The sequence below is a fragment of the Mercenaria mercenaria genome, unplaced genomic scaffold, assembly GCF_021730395.1.
Source record: "Mercenaria mercenaria strain notata unplaced genomic scaffold, MADL_Memer_1 contig_3773, whole genome shotgun sequence".
Lineage (NCBI taxonomy): Eukaryota > Metazoa > Mollusca > Bivalvia > Venerida > Veneridae > Mercenaria > Mercenaria mercenaria.
Genome location: NW_026461945.1, coordinates 39,468 through 64,135, shown reverse-complemented (window position 1 = coordinate 64,135; position 24,668 = coordinate 39,468). Strand labels below are relative to the sequence as shown.

At 36.4% G+C, this 24,668-nt stretch overlaps 2 protein-coding genes across 2 annotated transcripts in view; both read left to right on the top strand.

Annotated features, from left to right (window-relative positions):
• Positions 1-707: 707 nt before the first annotated feature.
• On the top strand, positions 708-2,158 carry LOC128553388 (uncharacterized). The gene has a single exon (XM_053534526.1). It carries the CDS (start codon positions 1,499-1,501, stop codon positions 1,985-1,987), a length of 489 nt encoding a protein of 162 aa, XP_053390501.1. The 5' UTR covers positions 708-1,498; the 3' UTR covers positions 1,988-2,158.
• A 4,564-nt stretch (positions 2,159-6,722) lies between these two features.
• LOC123559608 (uncharacterized) overlaps positions 6,723-24,668 on the top strand; it is a 43,028-nt gene continuing 25,082 nt past the window's right edge. The window contains exons 1-3 of the mRNA XM_053534527.1: positions 6,723-6,912; positions 9,200-9,325; positions 17,855-18,088. Of these exons, the coding sequence (XP_053390502.1) occupies positions 6,723-6,912; positions 9,200-9,325; positions 17,855-18,088 (550 nt within the window). The remainder of the gene's footprint in view (positions 6,913-9,199; positions 9,326-17,854; positions 18,089-24,668) is intronic.

Here is a 24,668-nt window from a genome sequence, read left to right as displayed (position 1 = left end):
CGTGTCCGGTCCATATCTTTGTCATTCATGCATGGATTTTAAAATTATTGGGCATGAATGTGTACCACAGTAAGACGACATGTCGTGCGCAAGACCCAGGTCCCTAGCTCAAAAGTCAAGGTTACACTTAGACGTAAAAGGTCATATTTCATGATAGTGCAATGATGGGCATGTCTGGTCCATATCTTTGTCATTCATGCATGGATTTTAAAATAACTACGCATGAATGTGTGGCACAGTAAGACGACGTGTCGCGCGCAAGTCCCAGGTCAAAGGTCCTAAACTCTAACATCGGCCATAACTATTCATTCAAAGTGCCATTGGGGGCATGTGTCATCCTATGGAGACAGCTCTTGTTTTGTATTCATTTTTAACATATCTCTAATATTATACCTCATCCCTCATACTAGTGTTACTTATATGTGCCACGGAAGCCCAGGATGATAATTTTTTACGTTTTAGATTATTCTAAGTATTTTTAAAATTTCTTATGGTTGCCATTCTTCTGTGACAAGACCGTATTGTGGGGGTATAAGTCACTCCTGTGACAGTTCTAGTTTAAAAATGAAATTATATTTAAAATTAGATGATTGGTATTGATAAATATGAAAAAGCTATTAATTATTGTAGATTTCTAGAATGAAAACCCAGGCATAAGGTATAGATTTATTGTATATATAGGTAAATGTAGTATTATATTTATTCAGTGCAGTTCTATCCCTTTCCCCCTTACATACTCATTTTTACACATCTATCCATTACCCCATATATACTCGTTTTAACACATCTATCCATTACCCCATATATACTCGTTTTAACACACTTAAATACACTGACAGTTTAAATGCAAAATACCAATAAAATCGGTGCACGACAATTTGTTAAAAGACATTTGGTCGAATACGACAGTTTGCCGATTATGACATTATGCCTACTGCGACAGTTCGTCGAAGCCTGTAATGCGTCAAATGGTCGAAATAAAAATTAAATAATTAGACACTTGGTCGAATGATGATAATGGCAAAGATTCGACTAATTGTCGCACGCAGATACAATTATCTACTTACTTTCAATTCTGTTGTGAAGGAACATGTTATTTTGGGGTCTACTTGATTGTTTGATTACAATGAGAAGAACTGATTCTCGTCAAATACGCATACCTCATGACCTTAGGGCCGGATACAGCCAATTTGGTAGTGCAACAGTCGGTTGCATGGATTAGAGATGCTGCGGAATCTTCACATGAAGCAGCATCTAAAATTCTAAATAAGGAGCTTGCGACATCTTTTCCTGCAGAGTATCACGGATATTGGCCAAAAAGTCTAGCATCAAACGGACAATTCAACCTCAGCGCCGAAAAGTGCTCCCGGAAATACCTCTCTCCTTGAGTGAAATCAGCCTTCCCGAAATTTGGCAGAAAAATAGCACTGGTGAGCAATGGTTACTATGTGATCACCAGCTAGAAGGTAATGAACGCCTTCTTATATTTTGTACTGATATGCACTTGAGGCACCTGTGTCGCAGCCCGGTATGGTTCGGTGACGGTACTTTCAGTGTTGCTCCCCAGCATTTCTATCAACTCTATACTTTACATGGAATTGTCAAGGGGCAGCTACTACCACTTGCATTCTGTATCCTTACAAGGAAAACCCGCATCATGTACCGTGAAATGTTTTCATCGATTTGTGAGCAAGCCGAGAAGAGAGATATTCTGGTGTCCGAATCTCAGTTTAGGGTGGACTTTGAAGATCCGTGTATTAAGGCATTCCAAGATGTTTATCCAGAGGCGAATGTTGAATGCTGTTTCTTTCACTTGACACAGGCCCACTGGCGCAAGATTGGTGATCTTGGATTAAGAATGAGATATGTTGAGGATGAGAACTTTGCTATTAGTTTGAGAATGTTTACAGCCCTAGCATTTGTGCCTCAAGATGCTGTGTTTGCTGTTTTTGCAGAACTTTGCGAGGCTATCCCTGAGGCGGCATGAATAGTTTTTGATAATATAAATCAAGTTCAGCTGATTAAATAAAGTTGTGTACAGGTTTATTTTTTGTTGTTTAAAAAAATTCCAGCCAATTTTAGACGAGTTTTCTACCAATTTTCGACCAGCTTGGTCGAAAAATACAGTAGACCAACTGTCGTATTCAGCTAAATATCCAGTTCGACTAAATATCGTATTCGGCAAATTGTCGTATTAGACGAAGTGTCTTACGACGAATTGTCGTGGAAGCCAATAAAATATATCAGCAATGAAGCCAACAAAAGTATATTTGTGAAGTTTAAACTATTAATAAAAGATAAATTTCAGAAAACTTGTGGTTATAATTAAAATTTATTGGTAATTTTCAGTTTAAATTCAGGTGGCATTTTTTGAAAATCACATTGTCTTTATATATAATAAGGGGGCTGTTGGTGAATGGAAAAGTACACAGGTGACCCAAAAGCATGTTATTGTTTGCATTCTAACATTCAATTATGGCAAATTATGTAGAAGTGAGACATAAGATTGGAGTTTAGGTCAATGTAATAAAAGATGTGGTTACCATAACAACCATTAAAATCCATAGGTCACTTGTGGAATTTATGCTTATTGACCTGGACCCCTAGGAAGTCTTTATTAGGCACAGCTGTCAAAACAGTGCAATTAAAGTGTTGTTTGCATCATTTCTGAATATATGGACCAAAAAAGTTATAGAAAGTGTCTTTGATCAATGCTTCTTATCAAAATATTATGTAATTAATTAATTTTATGATCTATGACCTATGAAGTTTTGTAAGTTTGGTCCAAGTGTAGATTTTAATGACTGATCAGATGAGTTTGTTGATTTTGAAAATCACTTAATATAATCCTTTCTAGACTGACATTTACCTTCAGTTAATAAAATTGTGCAATATTAACAGTGAAAATTTTTTTTTTTTCTGTAGTATCACATGCTGAAAACAGCTAAATTATAATAGTTTTCTAAGGTCTTAGGTTTGTAGCTTTCTATCTTGAAAACTATTTATCATAAAAGTATGAAAAATATACCATCAGAAAGAAAATTAATTCTGAAAATAAATTTTATTGGATACTAAATGGTTAAAAAAAGTATTCATAGACTAATTTTGATCTGAGTAACACAGGTATAAATTTTGCAATTTTTCTCCAATAACCTGTATTGGGATGGTGTACAGATAATGCTACCAGGCACTAGACAACTTTTGGGGACTGGTACCCATACCCTCAGGAAGGGGAAGTTTAAGCCATGTATATGTAACAAAAAGGGGAAGTTTAAGCCATGTATATGTAACTACTTTTCACACTTATTAATACTGTTTTCAATCATTTCTAACTGATGTCACTATATTGCAACAGTAATCTTCCTTAGTGGCACTATATAATATTAAAAGAAAGAGTTAATATCTATTTGTGTCAAACAACCTATCATCAGGGGAATTTTTTCTGAGAAAGGGGAAAAAAACATATTATTTTAGGAGGGGAATGGTACCCATATTCGGCCCCTAAAATGGCCAAATGAGTGCCCTGGCTACAGAGTGTATTGGTTATCAATAATCAATACTGTTGTATCTATATGGGGTAAAGGAATGTAGGACGTTTTGGCCAGCGGACGTTTTGGCCTGGACGTTTCGGCCTAGGATGTTTTGGCCAGGCATTTATTGGGGGTAGGACGTTTTGGCCAAAAATAAATTGTGGTTCCATATCATGCAAAATATGGTCTGGAGATTATTCTAAGGAATGTTACAGTCAAGGAAGTATAAAAACATTTATTTTTATAGCTCTTTGTTATAGTGTAAGTAAATAAATGAAACTGATAATAAAACATACTCATGGTATTTTATTTTTATTTCTTTATAATCTTTTTATATGTATACATATATATATATATATATATATATAGAAAAGAAAAACATCCAATGGGTTTCCTCTATCTGTATTTCTGTCCAGATAGAGGAAACCCATTGGATGTTTTTCTTTTTTATTTATTATATACTTGTCCAGGAGTAACTTTTAATATTTTCTATTATATATATATACATTGTGTATGTGTGTGTAGTCCTGTTTGGCGCCATATAACCTATACTGTGTTGGTGCGCCGTAAAACCTAAATAAATAAATAAATGTGTGTGTGTATGTGAGAATATTTGCCATTTACAACAAATCAAAAGAATTATGAAAATAAATTTTATTCACAATTATTATTTTTCTTAAAAAAATGATCAATTATACTGTAACATCTCATATTAATATCCATATCATATTTTGCATATTATGGAAATAACTTTTTTTGGCCAAAACATCCTACCTCAAAAATTTTCTTGGCCAAAACATCCTAGGCCAAAATGTCCATCCTCCGGGGTAAAGGGCTATGCAATGACCAGCACTGGTATGAAGTTTCTTTGGTGTTGCATGTAAAAACAAGTTTCATAAATACTATATAAATGTTTTCTCCCATAGTAATGAATGTCATTTGTTTAATAATTACTTCTCCTTAATATGATAAAATATTTCATTTTATTTTTATTTCTGTTTCCTTACCAGTTTAAAAATTGAATTGAATTAAATCTTTAAATTACAGATATTTATATTTGAAAGCATTGCCAAGGTTATGTCTCTAGACATCTTTCAAAACTCTTCATGAATAATATAATATATATAATAAATGAACTATGTTAAATAATAATGATTGATATACATTTTTCTTACTTCAAAGATGTTGTTTCGGCATGAATATGTTTTGTGAAAAATGTCCCTGGGCGAGGGTGGTTGGTAACTTACAATTTCTAATGTAGTTTCTTTTGTTTCTTGATATTGTCTCTTAGTATCAAGTCATCAGCCCCAACGCTGCCCATGTTACCCCCAACTCTTCTTTACCCTCATTCTGAAACTAAATTTTTAGCTCACCTGAGCAATGTTCAGGTGAGTTTTTCTGATCGCTCGATGTCCGTCGTCCGTAGTCTGTCGTCTGTCAACATTTAGCTTGTGTATGCGATAGAGGCTGTATTTTTCAATTAATCTTTATGAATATTGGTCAGAATGATAACCTTGATAAAATCTAGGCCGAGTTCGAAAATGGGTCATCTCGGGTCAAAAACTAGGTCACTAGGTCAAATCAAAGAAAAACCTTGTGTATGCGATAGAGGCTGTATTTTTCAATTGATCTTCATGAATATTGGTCAGAATGATAACCTTGATGAAATCTAGGCCGAATTCGAAAATGGGTCATCTCGGATCAAAAACTAGGTCACTAGGTCAAATCAAAGAAAAACCTTGTGTATGCGATAGAGGCTGTATTTTTCAATTGATCTTCATGAATATTGGTCAGAATGATTGCCTTGATGAAATCTAGGCCGAGTTCGAAAATGGGTCATCTGGGGTCAAAAACTAGGTCACTAGGTCAAATCAAAGAAAAACCTTATGTATGTGATAGAGGCTGTATTTTTCAATTATTCTTCATGAATATTGGTCAGAATGATAATCTTGATAAAATCTAGGCCGAGTTCGAAAATGGGTTATCTCGGATCAAAAACTAGGTCACTAGGTCAAATCAAAGAAAAACCTTGTGTATGCGATAGAGGCTGTATTTTTCAATAGATCTTCGTGAATATTGGTCAGAATGATTGCCTTGATGAAATCTAGGCTGAATTCGAAAATGGATCATCTCGGGTCAAAAACTAGGTCACTAGGTCAAATCAAAGAAAAACCTTGTGTATGCGTTAGAGGCTGTATTTTTCAATTGATCTTCACGAATTTTGGTCAGAATGATAACCTTGATGAAATGTAGGCCGAGTTCGAAAATGGATCATCTCGGGTCAAAAACTAGGTCACTAGGTCAAATCAAGGAAAAACCTTGTATATGCGATAGAGGCTGTATTTTTCAACTGATCATCATGAAATTTAGCCAGAATGATAACCTTGATACAATCTAGACTGAGTTCGAAAATGTGTCATCTGGGGTCAAAAACTAGGTCACTAGGTCAAATCGAAGAAAAACATTGTGTATGCAATAGAGGATGTAGTTTTCAATTGATCTTCATGAAATTTGGTTTGAGTGATTGCCTTGATGAAATCTAGGTCGAGTTTGAATATGGGTTATCTGAGGTCAAAAACTAGGTCACTAGGTCAAATTAAAGAAAAATCTTGTGTATGCGATAGAGACTTTTTTTTTCAATTGATTTTTATGAAATTTGGTCAGGATGATTGCCTTAATGAAATCTAGGTCGAATTTGAATATGGGTCATCTGAGTTCAAAAACTAGGTCACTTGGTCAAATCAAAGAAAAAACTTGTGTATGTGATAGAGGCTGTATTTTTCAATTGATCTTCATATATTTTGGTCAGAATGATTGCCTTGATAAAATCTAGGTCGAGTTTGAACATGGGTCATCTAGGGTCAAAAACTATGTCATATCTAAGAAAATGCTTGTTTTATCGCACGAGACCAATTTTTTGGTCCAATCTTAACGAAAATTGGTCAGAATATTTGTTTCCATGAAATCACTAGGTCAAACATGTTTTACACTGTTATGGTGTGTTTCTTAGGTGAGCGACCTAGGGCCATCTTGGCCGTCTTGTTTAAAACTTTTTCTTGATACCGTGTCTTAGTATCCTGTGTCATTATCTGCTTAGACCCCGCCCCCACTTCCCCAACCCCACAAAAAACAATCTTTCAAACTGAAACTGAGGTGAGCAGTCATGATGGCCCTATTTTGAAAGATATTAACATGCCTTTTGCAGCTGACGAGCGAACCACCTTTGTCAGGAAGGGAGAGGATTTCAGACTAGATTGTCTGAGTGCTTGGGATCATGGATTTCTTCCTGCTGTTGACTGGTTTGTCAGTGGAAGTCAAGTGGGTACGGATCCAGAAAATGGAATGTATACATCAGGTTCATCGTTGTATGTTGCACATGCAGGTAGGCAGAACTCACACAAACTGGTCCCATTTTCTCTTGCTTTGTAGTATATCATATATTTAGCATTGATTATGTTTTAATGCCCTTTGCAAAAAAGTGAAGCATTAACTTATTTCAGTGTTCATGCAACCATTCAAAATCTTCAGTAAATTTTAGCACACCCAACTCACAAGCCATCATTTTTGTTGAGCCCACTGGTGGTGAGCTCTATGTAGTTGTCACAATGGCGGATGGGTGTATGTGCGTTGTCCGTCCGTCTGAGTTTGTCCGGGTTGTAACTTATCCATGGATCAAGGGATTCTTTAGTAACACATATGTTTGCCTCAATGACATGGTATGTCACATACAAGAACCAGATTGGTACCTTAAAGCTCAAGGTCATACTTTGAGGTCAAAGGTCAAAACTTAGTGCTGTTTTGTTTGTCCGGGCTGTAACTCAGCCATGGATTGAGAGATTCTTAAATACTTTGGCACAGGTGTTGCGTCAATAAGATGATGTGTTATGTGCAACAACCAGACAGGTAGCTTAAAGGTCAAGGTCATACTTAGAGGTCAAAGGTCAAAATTTAGTGCAGTTTTCCTTGTCCGTGCTGTAACTCAGCCATGGATTGAGGGTTTCTTAAGTAACTTGGCACAATTGTTTGTCTCAATGAGACAGTCTGTCAGGCGTAAGTAGTTGAAAGTTCACACTTAGGGGTCAAAGATCAGAAATTGATGCAGTTTCTCTTGTCTGGGCTTTAGCTTAGCCATGGATGGAGATGTTCTTAAATAACTTGGCAGAAATGTTTGCAGCAATCGCCGCCAAGATTAAAGCATTCTTTTAATAGTATCATAAATGTTAGTCCTTTTGACAGCAGGTGGGCTCGACATGTTGCCTATGGGCATCTAGTTTTGGCATTTGTAGTATGTCATTAGGTTTTTTTCATGAACCACTTGATGGTTCTTCGACTAACTTGTCAGAAACCTTTTTATTTTATGAATTTTTCGCTGCTTTATACAAAACTGTCGGACTGAATTTAGGGGGCAAGTAGAGTTCAAAATAGAGAAATCCACGAAATGCTGTCTTATGAACTGCTGTTTTTCAAAACATGGTCAGAAGCAACTTAGCATGGGCCTTTCTAAAGTTGATCAGTTGTTATACAAGATGATTATTTACACTCTAGAAATCACATCTTTGGTTCGTATTCTTCTCCATTTAGAACTTCTTGAGCTTGTCTCATTATTCATGTCCTCTTTACTTGAATATTAAGAGTTATAGCTTTTAAACTTTGTATGATTGTTATCATCATAAGACAAGTATGTTTGCCAAGGGCCATAACTTTGACTTACAATTTGTCAGAATTGTGGCCCTTTATTTTCTTAAGAAATTGGAAATTATGAGCATAATACAGTAATTACAGCATTGTTTAGCACATTCATTATTTTGTCCATCCAGATTTTATGTCTGGTCAGTAACTGTCTAATGCATGGATGGATTTTAAAATAACATTGGACAAATGATCAGCATGATCTTTTTTTAATCATAACTCTACCTTTATTTCTTTTTTAGTATATACTTTTAACAAATTTTCTTGTCCAGTTCATAACTCAGTAATGGCTGCATGGAATTATGAAAATTGCATACAATGATGGAGGACATTTATAAGATATGCAGTAGGGCTGGGACGATTTCAAAATTTTGAAACCGGTTAATCATTTGTTTGAAATCAAATCGAACCGGTTAATCGGCAGCCATATTGAAAATGCTGTTTTCTTTCCTAACGACTGTATCAAGGTATTTCTAGTAGCTGACTTCATTAGAAACTTACGGACTTTATCGATTGCAAGCAATGTGACAATAAGTCATATTTTGGTGTATTTTATTTTAGATATATCACGAGAGGCAAATCTGAGACTATTTATTATGTTCAGTTCATGTGTTTAGCGGAAATATTACTGTGGATCTGTGTGCTGGTCTAAAAATATATAAAGATAAAGTACGACTCGTGATGTTTACTGATTGATAGCGATTAATGGTTTTGCAAAATTGAAACCGGTTTCAAGAATCTTTCTTGTTTACTAATGGATCAGTTTTCTCTAGGGAGTGACTCAGGTCCAACATGGTTCTCTTATTGTCATCTTGTTATTATATGGCATATACTGGGTTGGGCAAGAATTATTTGTATGGATAGTTTATATAACTTTGAAAAACGGAAAAGAAGACAAGCCCCCCTCCCCCCACCCAAAAAAAAAAAAAAGATTTGTTTTCATTAAAATAGAGTAAAAAATATAGTGTATTCCCTTTCAGCTATAGCTAATGCATTCCAAGATATCAGGTGTAAAGTGGTATCTGAAAAGGCGTATAAAAATCACGGAAGTGTTGACGCTGCATTTGATAGTGGATCTGTCACTGAGTTTCACAAATCACTTTCAGGTGAGGATTTTATTCGTTTGCTGGGGTGAACTACTGGTAAAGGTTGACACTCATAACGTAGACTAGAAAACCTTGAACAACTTTCAAATACCGCAAGACTGATTTTGGTAGGATTTAACAAGGGTCTTCACCAGACAGTAAAGTCTTCAATAGACTGGAAGGTATTATCAAGACTGTAAGGTCTTTGCCAGACTGTAGGGTCTTCACTTTACTTTAAGGTCTTCACTAGACTGTTAGGTCTTCAACAAATTAAAAGGTCTTTTCAAGACTGTACGGTCTTCACCAGGATGTAAGGTCTTCACTAGACTGTTATGTCTTTACCAGACTGTACTTTTGGTCATCACCAGACTGTAAGGTTTTCACTAGATTGTAAGGTCTTTTCTGGACTGTAAGATCTTTTCTAGACTGTAAGGTCTTCACCAGACTGTAATGTTTTCACTAGACTGTAAGGTTTTCACTAGACTGTAAGGTCTTTTCTAGAATGTAAGATCGTTGCGAGACTGTAAGGTCCACCAGACTGTAAGGTCTTCACTAGATTGTAAGGTCTTTTCTAGACTGTAAGGTCTTCACCAGACTGTAAGGTTTTCACTAGACTGTAAGGTCTTCACCAGATTGTAAGGTCTTCACTAGACTGTAAGGTCTTCACTACATTGTAAGGTCTTTTCTGGAATGTAAGGTCTCATCTAGACTGTAAGGTCTCCACCAGATTGTAAGGTCTTCACTAGACTGTAAGGTCTTCACCTGACTGTAAGGTCTTCACTACATTGTAAGGTCTTTTCTGGAATGTAAGGTCTTTTCTAGACTATAAGGTCTTCACAAGACTGTAAGGTCTTCACTAGACTGTAAGGTCTTCACTAGACTGTAAGGTCTTTTCTGGAATGTAAGGTCTTTTCTAGACTGTAAGGTCTTAACCAGATTGTAAGGTCTTCACTAGACTGTAAGGTTTTCACTAGACTGTAAGGTCTTCACCAGATTGTAAGGTCTTCACTAGACTGTAAGGTTTTCACTAGACTGTAAGGTCTTTTCTAGACTGTAAGGTCTTCACCAGATTGTAAGGTCTTCACTAGACTGTAAGGTTTTCACTAGACTGTAAGGTCTTCACCAGATTGTAAGGTCTTCACTAGACTGTAAGGTTTTCACTAGACTGTAAGGTCTTCACCAGATTGTAAGGTCTTCACTAGACTGTAAGGTCTTCACCAGATTGTAAGGTCTTCACTAGACTGTAAGGTCTTCACCAGATTGTAAGGTCTTCACTAGACTGTAAGGTCTTCACCAGATTGTAAGGTCTTCACTAGACTGTAAGGTCTTCACCTGATTGTAAGGTCTTCACCAGACTGTAAGGTCTTCACCAGATTGTAAGGTCTTCACCAGACTGTAAGGTCTTCACCAGATTGTAAGGTCTTCACTAGACTGTAAGGTCTTCACTACATTGTAAGGTCTTTTCTGGAATGTAAGGTCTCATCTAGACTGTAAGGTCTCCACCAGATTGTAAGGTCTTCACTAGACTGTAAGGTCTTCACCTGACTGTAAGGTCTTCACTACATTGTAAGGTCTTTTCTGGAATGTAAGATCTTTTCTAGACTATAAGGTCTTCACAAGACTGTAAGGTCTTCACTAGACTGTAAGGTCTTCACTAGACTGTAAGGTCTTTTCTGGAATGTAAGGTCTTTTCTAGACTGTAAGGTCTTCACCAGGTTGTAAGGTCTTCACCAGGTTGTAAGGTCTTCACTAGACTGTAAGGTTTTCACTAGACTGTAAGGTCTTCACCAGATTGTAAGGTCTTCACTAGACTGTAAGGTTTTCACTAGACTGTAAGGTCTTTTCTAGACTGTAAGGTCTTCACCAGATTGTAAGGTCTTCACTAGACTGTAAGGTTTTCACTAGACTGTAAGGTCTTCACCAGATTGTAAGGTCTTCACTAGACTGTAAGGTTTTCACTAGACTGTAAGGTCTTCACCAGATTGTAAGGTCTTCACTAGACTGTAAGGTCTTCACCAGATTGTAAGGTCTTCACTAGACTGTAAGGTCTTCACCAGATTGTAAGGTCTTCACTAGACTGTAAGGTCTTCACCAGATTGTAAGGTCTTCACTAGACTGTAAGGTCTTTACCAGATTGTAAGGTCTTCACCAGACTGTAAGGTCTTCACCAGATTGTAAGGTCTTCACCAGACTGTAAGGTCTTCACTAGACTGTAAAGTCTTCACTAGACTGTAAAGTCTTCACTACATTGTAAGGTCTTTTCTGGAATGTAAGGTCTTTTCTAGACTGTAAGGTCTTCACCAGACTGTAAGGTCTTCACTAGAAGATTTGCACTCATAACCTAGACTAGAAAACCTTGAACAACTTTCAGAAACCACTAGATTTATTTTGGTAGGACTTAACCAGACTGCAAGGTTTTACCAGATTTAAAGGTCTTCACTAGACTGTAAGGCCTTTTTGTACCCCCCGACAACAAAGTTGTAAGGGGGGGTATACTGGTTTCAGGTTGTCTGTCTGTCCGTCTGGTCGTCTGTCCGTAGACGCAATCTTGTGCGCACCATCTCTCCTCATCCCCTTGACACAATTTAATGAAACTTCACACAAGTGATCAGTACCAACAGTAGTTGTGCATGGGGCATGTTAGGTTCTTTTAGAAAAAAAATTGGCAGAGTTATGGGACTTTGTTTTTTTGTTACTATACTATATACATAGACACAATCTTGTGCGCACCATCTCTCCTCATCCCCTTGACACAATTTAATGAAACTTCACACAAGTGATCAGTACCAACAGTAGTTGTGCATGGGGCATGTTAGGTTCTTTTAGAAAAAAAAATGGCAGAGTTATGGGACTTTGTTTTTTTGTTACTATACTATATACATAGACACAATCTTGTGCGCACCATCTCTCCTCATCCCCTTGACACAATTTAATGAAACTTCACACAAGTGATCAGTACCAACAGTAGTTGTGCATGGGGCATGTTAGGTTCTTTTAGAAAAAAAAATGGCAGAGTTATGGGACTTTGTTTTTTTGTTACTATACTATATACATAGACACAATCTTGTGCGCACTATCTCTCCTCATCCCCTTGACACAATTTAATGAAACTTCACACAAGTGATCAGTACCAACAGTAGTTGTGCATGGGGCATGTTAGGTTCTTTCAGAAAAAAAAATGGCAGAGTTATGGGACTTTGTTTTTTTGTTACTATACTATATACATAGACACAATCTTGTGCGCACCATCTCTCCTCATCCCCTTGACACAATTTAATGAAACTTCACACAAGTGATCAGTAACAACAGTAGTTGTGCATGGGGCATGTTAGGTTCTTTCAGAAAAAAAATTGGCAGAGTTATGGGACTTTGTTTTTTTGTTACTATACTGTATACATAGACACAGTCTTGTACGCACCATCTCTCCTCATCCACTTGACACAATTTAATAAAACTTCACACAAGTGATCAGTAACAACTGTAGTTGTGCATGGGGCATGTTAGGTTCTTTCAGCGACAAAAATTGCAGAGTTATGGGACTTTGTTTCTTGTTAACATACTATGTACATACAGTCTGCATATGCAATCTTGTGCGTGCCTGATCTACCAAACCCTTACACACAATTTAATGAAACTTCACACAAGTGATCAGTACCAACCCTAGTTGTGCATGGTGCATGTTACATTCTTTTAGATAAATATTCTGCATAGTTATGGGACTTTGTTTTTTGTTACTATACTGTATACATACAGTCTATATACATACAGTCCACATAATTATGCAATCTTGTGTGCGTCAAATTGCAATGTACTGTGTCAGTGCATGCGGGGGGTACATTCATCACCTTTAGTGATAGCTCTAGTTTAAGACTGTACAGAATGTAAGGTCTTCACTTGATTGTGAAGTTTTAACTAAACCACAAGGTCTTCGCCATACTAAAAGGTCTTCACTAGACTCTAAGGTAAATGATTTTACAGTCAATGTCGGAGAACTTTTCCTTCTTTTCTGAACCAGGCAAATTTCTTTACTGCTGCCAGAGCTATATCTCTTAATTTAAATTATTTTATCTCTATGGCTATATACATCTTTTTGGACATCATATCTTCAATTTTGTAACAGACTTTACACAGAATTAAACAGTAGCTTCATGATAATCATAGGAGCCTGATTTGAAAGAATGATAGTTTGAAGCAAATGTGTGTTAGGAGTTTTTAGTTGACAGTTCAGTCAAACTTTCAAGAGAAGCATGTAAAGTCTTTAACCCTTAGTCTGCTGGCGGCAAGTGATTCTGTCTTTGCGACCAGTGCAGACCAAGATCAGCCTGCACATCCATGCAGTCTGATCATGGTCTGCACTGTTCGCTATTCAGTCAGTAAATTTTCAGTAAACACCCCTTTGAATAATAAGTGTTACTGCCCAAATTGAACGATGGACCAGTCTATTTTAGAAATTTAGCAGGCTAAGGGTTAATATATAAAAAATGTAAATATATAGGCTGACATAACCTGATTGTGGCTCATTGATTATTTACTCTGTACAAAAGTTTAGTCAGTACTTTAATGTAAAACAAAATAAGATTTCAATGTATTTATAGATTCACCTATATTTATCAAAGCCTGTAGAGAAACTTCAATAAATTAATTGTACCCAAAGGCACATATTATGTGATGATGCAGATTGTCTGTCTGTATATATGTCTGTTAACAATTTTACATTCCATTAACTTCAGAATGCTTTAATCTACGACCCTGAAATTGCTCATGGGTATCACTTGACCCCTTTTAATTTTGAGATCAGTGGGTTAAAGGTCAAGGTCACAATGTTAGTACAAAAACCATTTCTTCTAAAAATTTATTGGTCTATTTGACCTGTGACCCTTAGTCTTTGCGGTCACATTGCCAGATGGCAGTTGATGAGCAGTTTTGAGGTAAGTGGGTCAAAGGTTAAGGTCACAGTAATGGTTTTAGGAAAATTTGCCACAATATATTGAGAATGACTTGAACTTTGGCCCACAAAGCAGGCAGTGTCATTACTCACGGGCAGTGAATAACCATGACTTATTTTTAGGACAGTGGATATAAGTGTAAATTACAGCCACCATCAGTTAAAAAACATTCTCCATGGACTGCTCTTAATTTTGAGATTTCTCGGTCAAAGGGTATGCTAACTGTTGCCTGATATCAGATGGACTTATTATGTCTCCCCCCCCCCCCCCCCCCCCCCCCCCCTCTGGGGGAGACATATTGTTTTTGCCCTGTCCGTCCGTACGTCACACTTCATTTCCGAGCAATAACTGGAGAACCATTTGACCTAGAACCTTCATACTTCATAGGTTGGTAGGGCTTATGGAGGAGACGACCCTATTGATTTTGGGGTCACTCCGTCAAAGGTCAAAGTCACAGGGGCCTGAACATGGAAAACCATTTCCGATCAATAACTCGAGATGACTTGACCCAGAATGTTGAAACTTCATAGGAAGATTGGTCATGCAAAGTAGACGACCCCTATTGATTTTGGGGTCACTCCGTCAAAGGTCAAGGTCACAGGGGCCTGAACATGGAAAACCATTTCCGATCAATAACTCGAGAACGACTTGACCCAGAATGTTGAAACTTCATAGGATGATTGGTCATGCAGAGTAGATGACCCCTATTGATTTTGGGGTCACTCTGTTGAAGGTCAAGGTCACAGGGGCCTGAACATGGAAAACCATTTCCGATCAATAACTCGAGAACGACTTGACCCATAATGTTGAAACTTCATAGGATGATTGGTCATGCAAAGTAGATGGCCCCTATTGATTTTGGGGTTACTGCGTCAAAGATCAAGGTCACAGGGGCCTGAACATGGAAAACCATTTCCGATCAATAACTTGAGAACGACTTGACCCAGAATGTTGAAACTTCATAGGATGATTGGTCATGCAGAGTAGATGACCTCTATTGATTTTGGGGTCACTCTGTTGAAGGTCAAGGTCACAGGGGCCTGAACATGGAAAACCATTTCCGATCAATAACTTGAGAACGACTTGACCCAGAATGTTGAAACTTCATAGGATGATTGGTCATGCAAAGTAGATGGCCCCTATTGATTTTGGGGTTACTGCGTCAAAGATCAAGGTCACAGGGGCCTGAACATGGAAAACCATTTCCGATCAATAACTTGAGAACGACTTGACCCAGAATGTTGAAACTTCATAGGATGATTGGTCATGCAGAGTAGATGACCCCTATTGATTTTGGGGTCACTCTGGTGAAGGTCAAGGTCACAGGGGCCTGAACATAGAAAACCATTTCTGATCAATAACTCGAGAACGACTTGACCCAGAATGTTGAAACTTCATAGGATGATTGGTCATGCAGAGTAGATGACCCCTATTGATTTTGGGGTCACTCTATTGAAGGTCAAGGTCACAGGGGCCTGAACATTGAAAACCATTTCAAGTCAGTAACTTGAGAACCACTTGACCCAGAATGTTGAAACTTAATAGGATGATTGGTCATGCGGAGTAGATGACCCCTATCAAATTGTGGGATCACTCTGTTAAAGGTCAAGGTCACAGGGGCCTGAACATCGAAAACCGTTTCCAATCAATAAATTGAGAACCACTTGACCCAGAATGTTGAAACTTCATAGCATGATTGAACATGCAGAGTAGATGACCCCTATTGATTTTTGGATCAGTCTATTAAAGGTCAAGGTCACAGAGGCCTGGTCATGTAAAATCATTTCTGGAAAATAACTTGAGAACCACTTGACCTAGAATGTTGAAACTTCATAGGTTGATTGTTCCTGCAGAGTAAATGACATCTATTTGTTTTTGGGGTCACTCCGTTAAAGGTCAAGGTCATAAGGGCCTGAACATTGATAACCATTTCCGATCAATAATTTGAGAACCACTTGACCCAGAATGTTGAAACTTCATAGGATGATTGAACATGCAGAGTAGATGACCCCTATTGATTTTTGGATCAGTCTATTAAAGGTCAAGGTCACAGAGGCCTGGTCATGTAAAATCATTTCTGGAAAATAACTTGAGAACCACTTGACCTAGAATGTTGAAACTTAATAGGATGATTGGACATGCAGAGTAGATGACCCCTATTTATTTTGGGGTCACTTGATCAAAGGTCAAGGTCACAGGAGCCTGAACAGTTACTTCAGAACCACTAGGCCAAGAGTGTTGAAACTTAGCGGGATGACTGGACATGCCAAGTAGATGATCCCTATTGGAGCCAACCATCAGTGTCTCTTTGACTTTCGCTCCTGACCCCTATTGACATCTTGCCTATAGGACTTTGCATTGGGGGAGACATGTGCTTTTTTACAAAAGCAATTTCTAGTTATAGTTTGGTGCTGGCTATCCATCTGTCTGTGTGCTCAGTAACTAAGAATGCCCTCAAACTTGATAGGCACATTGCTTCAGGCATATTATGCACCACCCAGCAGTACTGTTGTTTTATTCATTCTATGGTCTGTCTGAAAGGTCATTGCCCCTTAATGTTATAAAATTGTTGTTCTTGTCAAATAAAGGCATTATTTATCTAGTTGAAATCTGAAATGGTGTAAATGATGGGAGATTACATCAGAGAATAAAAGACTATTTACAAAATCTTCACTTACAATCACCTGTACTCTTGGAGGTTGAGAAGTGGATAAGATAACTCCAACTGAAATTGTCATGATGGGGATAGATTTAGTTCGAAAATACAACATGTACTATATGATTAATACTTTTAGCAATCAGATATTTTGAGCTTGCATAGATTGATGTCTATAACTTTGTGCACCAGGTAACTTGAGCTGACATAAATTGTTGTAAATAACTTTGAGTAGCCAGGTATCTTGAGCTTACATAGATTGGTGTGTATAACATCGAGCAAACAGATATGTTGAGCTTACATGGATTGGTGTGTATAACATCGAGCAAACAGATATGTTGAGCTTACATGGATTGGTGTGTATAACATCGAGCAAACAGATATGTTGAGCTTACATAGATTGGTGTGTATAACATCGAGCAAACAGATATGTTGAGCTTACATAGATTGGTGTGTATAACATCGAGCAAACAGATATGTTGAGCTTACATAGATTGGTGTGTATAACATCGAGCAAACAGATATGTTGAGCTTACATAGATAATGGTGTGTATAACATCGAACAAACAGATATGTTGAGCTTACATAGATTGGTGTGTATAACATCGAGCAAACAGATATGTTGAGCTTACATAGATTGGTGTGTATAACATCGAGCAAACAGATATGTTGAGCTTACATAGATTGGTGTGTATAACATCGAGCAAACAGATATGTTGAGCTTACTTAGATTGGTGTGTATAACATCGAGCAAACAGATATGTTGAGTATACATAGATTGGTGTGTATAACATTGAGCAAACAGATATATTGAGCTTACATAGATTGGTGTGTATTACTTTTAGCCACCAGATATTTTGAGTTTTTATAACTTTTAGCTGACATAGATTGAATTATTAGAACTTTCTGTTTTGAAGTTAAAAGAATTTCTTTGTGTTTGTATGTTAGTGGTGGATGTGTCAGCCTGCAAAGTGGTACCATGCCAGCTACCTATAGAAGCGAGAGTGTATGGAGGTACACCAGTAAATATATCATGGAAGCTGGATGGCAAACTGCTCAATTCATCAACAACTTTGAATGACAGTGTATCAATCTCTACAACAGATGTTCTAAACAGTACAATTTCTGTATTGTTGATTGTAACTGGAGGACAAAATGTGTGGTCACAGAATGTATCATTAGGTAAAACTGCCTTATTAAGTGTTATTTTACTTGCATTATCGGCTGTTTATATATGAAGTTTTACAAATGTATATTAATTTCATCAATTAACATATCTGTATACATGTATAATTCCAAGCATATTCATGTAAGCTGCAGTATATTGAGTAAATAAGTATTTACTGTAAAAGCACTTCCAGGTAGCACTGTGTATATATACTTCCAGGTAGCACTGTATATATACATCCAGGTAGCACTGTATATATACATCCAGGTAGCACTGTGTATATGTTGAGCGCAAATAACCAATCTGCGCTATTTACCAAACGCGCAGCGCATATAACAAATTTTTGCACCAATCGTTGCGCAGGATAAATTTAACCTGCACGATTTACCAAATGCGCAGCGCAAATAACAAATGTAACTTTATATATCAGAAATTTGCATTTCGTGTTTGATAAATCATGTAGTTGGTCAATTTATTAATAAATATAGATGTCAAATGCTGAATATCTCGGTACTTAAATTAGGTGTCATAAATTTGTTTCTACATCAGTAAATTCACGGCAGTCGGTCACCAGGTGTCAATACCTCCAATCTTATACAAGATGCAATAAAACCCAAACATGCGTGAAGGTGTGATTTCCTCCAGCTTGCACACGTCGTCCCCTGGTATGTTTTAGGCTATTTTTATAATTTTCTACTTCACCCGAGCACACACTTAACAAAATATCGTTTTTATTATAATGAAATATTTTGAAATTTCCCAATAATATTCTTTCTGCCAACGGCAGCATATCTCTCAACATGTCTAAGATAAAAGATGAAATAAAAAAGTCACAGAATTAAAAGAAAATTCTTACAGATCTTATCTATATTATTATTATTATTATTTTATAGTACAAAATCGATTGAATAAAGAGTAGGCCTTTGATTACAGACTAAAACTATAGAGTTTTTTTACAAATCTAAATGGATCTATAATGTTACACCTGTAACTTGCGTGGGAGGTCGGTCCTGCGCTAATAGCAAAGTTTGAAATTACACTGTATTTCAGATATATTTCATTCATAAAACATACTATTTATGTAATTTTCAAATGAATACAGTAGAAAAATGAATAGAAAAAAGAGTGATTTCTGTCATAACGAGAACGAAATATTACATTTTTTATCTGCGCAAGATTTGTGTCTGCGCTAATAATAAATCTGGAAATTACTCTGATAACTTGAATATCTTTTATAAATCATATTAACTTTTACTTTGATTTACGATTACAGACTAAAACTATAGGGTTTTTTTACAAATCAAAATGGATCTATAATGTTACACCTGTAACTTGCGTGGCAGGTCGATCCTGTGCTAATAGCAAAGTTTGAAATTATACTGTATTTCAAACATATTTCATTCATAAAACATACTATGTATGTAACTTTCAAATGAATACTGTAGAAAAATGAATAGAAAAAGAGTGATTTCTGTCATAACGAGAACGAAATATTACATTTTTTATCTGCGCAAGATGTGTGTCTGCGCTAATAATAAATCTGGAAATTACTCTGATAACTTGAATATCTTTTATAAATCATATTAACTTTTACTTTGATTTACGATTACAGACTAAAACTATAGGATTTTTTACAAATCAAAATGGATCTATAATGTTACACCTGTAACTTGCGTAGGAGGTCGGTCCTGCGCTAATAGCAAAGTTTGAAATTACACTGTATTTCAGATATATTTCATTCATAAAACATACTATTTATGTAATTTTCAAATGAATACAGTAGAAAAATGAATTGAAAAAGAGTGATTTCTGTCATAACGAGAACGAAATATTACATTTTTTATCTGCGCAAGATGTGTGTCTGCGCTAATAATAAATCTGGAAATTACTCTGATAACTTGAATATCTTTTATAAATCATATTAACTTTTACTTTGATTTACGATTACAGATTAAAACTATAGGGTTTTTTACAAATCAAAATGGATCTATAATGTTACCCCTGTAACTTGCGTGGCAGGTCGGTCCTGCGCTAATAGCAAAGTTGGAAATTACACTGTATTTCAAACATATTTTATTCATAAAACATACTATTTATGGTCATTTGGACGTACGGGGCTACAATAGAAAACCGTAAAAGTGATCTTTTGTAAACTTTATTCTATTTACTATCTTTCACTACTATCAAATGTATTGCTTAATGCTTTGAAAGGTTAAGGAAATAAACACTATTTTCTAATACTGAACATTCACAGGAATTCGCTACAGACGATATATCATCAAAGCAAGATAATATATTCATTTCCATAGATCGCCTGTCCATATATTTTGCACTTTATATGATCATCCTTTTCATAATCTACAAGTTATCAGAATTATTTTCAGATTTTTTATTAGCGCAGGGCAAACACATCTTGCACAGATAACAAATGTAATATTTCGTTCTCGTTATGACGGAAATCACGCTTCTTTCTATTTTTTTTTCTACTCCGAAAACATTTTTATGAAGTTACATAAATAGTATATTTTAGAATTGAAATATGTTTGAAATATCAACGTCAGTTCAGAAATTGCTATAAGCGCAGGAACAACATCCCGCGCAGGCTACGGATGAAACATTATATTCAGATTTTCAAAAGCTACATTTTTAGATTGTAATCGAAAAACGAAGTAAAAGTTAAAATGGTTTATAAAAGATATTCAAGTTATTGGAGTAATTTTCAGACTTCTATTAGCGCAGGACACACATCTTGCACACCTAAAAAATGTAAAATTTCGTTCACATTTTGATGAATTTTATTAGTTATTCATTCTATTTATCTCACTATAAAACACTAAACAATTATATAAGTATAAAAGATCTGTAAGTTCGTCTTTTAATTCTGCTTATTTTTGTTTTATTTTGGTGCGTGGCATTCCCTGTTTGATATTTTTCTTTGTTTTTAATCTTGGCCATGTCAAAGATATGCTCACGTCGGTAAAAGAATTGCGCTTTTTCAATATGATGAAAAGAAAAGCGATATGGTGAAATGTGGTAAGTGTGTGGCAATTCAGTCTGTTATGTAAGTCTCCTTTATGTTCTATATCCGGTATAAAATGACTGCGTGTGATCGAATGAAGTAAAATACTTTAGTTATAAAAAGAATAGAGAGGACGATGTGGCTATCCGAAGGAAATCACACCTTCACGCATGTTTGAGTTTTATTGCATATTGTATCATATTGCAGGTATTGAAACCAGGTGACCGACTCCCATGAATTTAATGATGTTGAAATAAATTTATGACACATTTTTAAAACCAAGATTTGCAGTATCAGTCTGTAATTGTTAAACAATGTAAAAGTTAGCATGGTTTATGGCAGATATGCATATTATCAGAGTAATTTCCAGATTTTCTATTAGCGCAGGATCGACATCCTGCACAGGCTACAGCGTTTAAAAGTTAAAAAAAGTATAAAAATAAATAAAAAAATACTTGTGTTATTAAATATACTTGGGATGTTTTGTATCATTTTAACGTTTTTTAACACCTATGACAAATGACTCTTAATACCGTCGTCAACAGAAATTTATAGGCCATAAACTACCAGGGACGTGAGATCTCATTGAAATTACCGCATAAATACGCTCATTTACTTTAAAAAAATGTTTTTCTTTTTCTTTACAAATTCACACGTTTACGCGTGCCTGATCACCGTCAGTTTTACAATTTTATGTAGGCCTACAAGTCTAACACTCTAATGATATTCAGTTTTATCGGGAGATATCTTCTATATGTTAAAAGCGCAGACTCATTTACCAAACGCGTAAGACAGTTGCCCTGCGCATATAAGAAATATATAAGGTTGCCCGATTTACAAATCGTTGCGCAGATAACAAATTGGTTATTTGCGCTGCGCGATTTACCAAATGCGCAGATTGGCTATATGCGCGTAACATATATATACATCCAGGTAGCACTGTGTATATATACATCCAGGTAGCACTGTATATATACATCCAGGTAGCACTCTGAAAATAATTATATCTAATAAGCACTGTATATGTCAGCTAGTACTTGTATAACTACCTCAAGTTTGTCATTAATGAATACAATCATTTAGCTGTCCTGAAGTACTTTAAGTTAGCACTATAATAGTATATCCAGTTAGCTGTCTATAAATGCTTTCATTTAGCACTCTGTTAGTCCAAGTTTTCACTCTATCAATGCATTCTGTTAGCTCTGTATGTCTGAGGGTTGCTTTTTCAGTCCTGATTAAATATTTTCTTGGGTTGTTTTTTTTTTTCAAATACAGACATTCAAAGTATGGCACCAACATCATTTTGCTGTTTCAATGTTTGGTTAGTTAACACTGCTTGAAGTAGTTATAGAGTGCTAGCTGACTTGTACAGAGCTACATTCGTACTTAAATGTCATGCAGTAATAGGTGAATGTTAGAAAACAGCCAATTTTTTTTGTGGTAGTACACATTTATACTGTGTTAAGCTATACATGCATACAGTGTATATTGTTATAAACCTAATGCATAGTACTGTTCATACACATAAACATTTTTAATTTTTTTAGAACATAAACTGTTTGAAGTAATTGTTTTTAAATATGAAATTTGGATCTAATATACCTTTAATTCAGATTTTCACACAGCAAGGCAATAGTTATGGCCCTTGATTTAGTCAAAAATATGCATAAAAAGGGCCTAAAATTTAGTGTTGCATGTATCTAAAAAAAAGTCTTTGACCTAGGATTATGAAGCGTAATTATATCTCCCACCACACAGTGGTGTGGGAGACATATTGATTTACTCCAGTCTGTGTGTCTGTCTGTCTGTCACAAAGCTTGTCCGCACTCTAAGTCGAACATTTCTCATCCGGTCTTCACCAAACTTGAACAAAATGTGTTTGACCATGAAACCTCAGCCAAGTTCGATAACTAGCCAAATCGGTCCAGGCGTCATGGAGTTACGGCCCTTGAATTACCAAAAATCAGCCGTTTTACTCTTGTCTGCACTCTAATTCAAACATTTCTCATCCAATCCTCACCAAACGTGAACAAAATGTGTTTGACCATGAGACCTCAGCCAAATAGGTCAAGGCATTTTGGAGTTACAGCCCTTGAATTATTGAAAAATCTGCCTTTTTACTCTTGTCCGCACTCTAAGTCGAACATTTCTCATCCGATCTTCACCAAACTTGAACAAAATGTGTTTGACCATGAAATCTTGGCCAAGTTTGATAACTAGCCAAATCGGTCAAAGTATTTTGGAGTTACGGCCCTTGAATTACTGAAAAATCTGCCTTTTTACTCTTCTCCACTCTCTAAGTCGAACATTTCTCATCCAAACTTCACCAAACTTGAACAAAATGTGTTTGGCCATAAGACCTTAGCCAAGTTCGATAACTAGCAAAATCCGCCCAGGCTTTTTAGCTCATCTGTCACATAGTGACAAGGTGAGCTTTTGTGATCACCCTTCGTCCGTCGTCAGTCCGTCCGTCCGTCCGTCAACAATTTCTTGTCTGCACGATAGTGGTTTCATTTATGATTTTATTTTAACCAAACTTGCACACAACTTGTATTACCATAAGATCTCGGTTCCTTTCTTGAACTGGCCAGATCCCGTTATGGGTTCCAGAGTTATGGCCCCTGAAAGGGCCAAAATCAGATATTTTGACCTTGTCTGCACAATAGCAGCTTTATTTATGATTTGATTTTTACCAAACTGGCACACAACTTGTATCACCATAAGATCTTGGTTCCTTTCTTGAACTGGCCAGATTCCATTATGGGTTCTGGAGTTATGGCCCCTGAAAGGGCCAGAATTAGCTATTTTGACCTTGTCTGCACAATAGCAGCTTCATTTATGATTTGAATTTAATCAGACTTGCACAAAACTTGTGTTGCCATAAGATCTCAGTTCCTTTGTTGAACCGGCCAGATCCCGTTATGGGTTCCAGAGTTATGGCCCCTGAAAGGGCCAAAATTAGCTATTTTGACCTTGTCTGCACAATAACAACTTCATTTATGATTTGATTTTAACCAAACTTGCACACAACTTGTATCACCACAAGATCTTGGTTCCTTTCTTGAACTGGCCAGATTCCTTTATGGGTTCCAGAGTTATGGCTCCTTAAAGGTCCAAAATTGGCTATTTTGGCTTTTGCAGCCATAGAGACTTCATTTATGGTTTTATTGTACCCCCCGACAACAAAGTTGTAAGGGGGGGTATACTGGTTTCAGGTTGTCTGTCTGTCTGGCCGTCTGTCCGTCTGTCCATAGACGCAATCTTGTGCGCACCATCTCTCCTTATCTCCTTGACAGAATTTAATGAAACTTCACACAAGTGATCAGTACCAACAGTAGTTGTGCATGGGGCATGTTAGGTTCTTTTAGAAAAAAAATTTGCAGAGTTATGGGACTTTGTTTTTTTGTTACTATACTATATACATAGACACAATCTTGTGCGCACCATCTCTCCTCATCCCCTTGACACAGTTTAATGAAACTTCACACAAGTGATCAGTACCAACAGTAGTTGTGCATGGGGCATGTTAGGTTCTTTTAGAAAAAAAAATTGCAGAGTTATGGGACTTTGTTTTT

Coding starts and splice junctions, on each gene's coding strand:
- LOC128553388 (XM_053534526.1), top strand. CDS start 1,499: ATGCACTTGAGGCACCTGTGTCGCAGCCCGGTATGGTTCGGTGACGGT.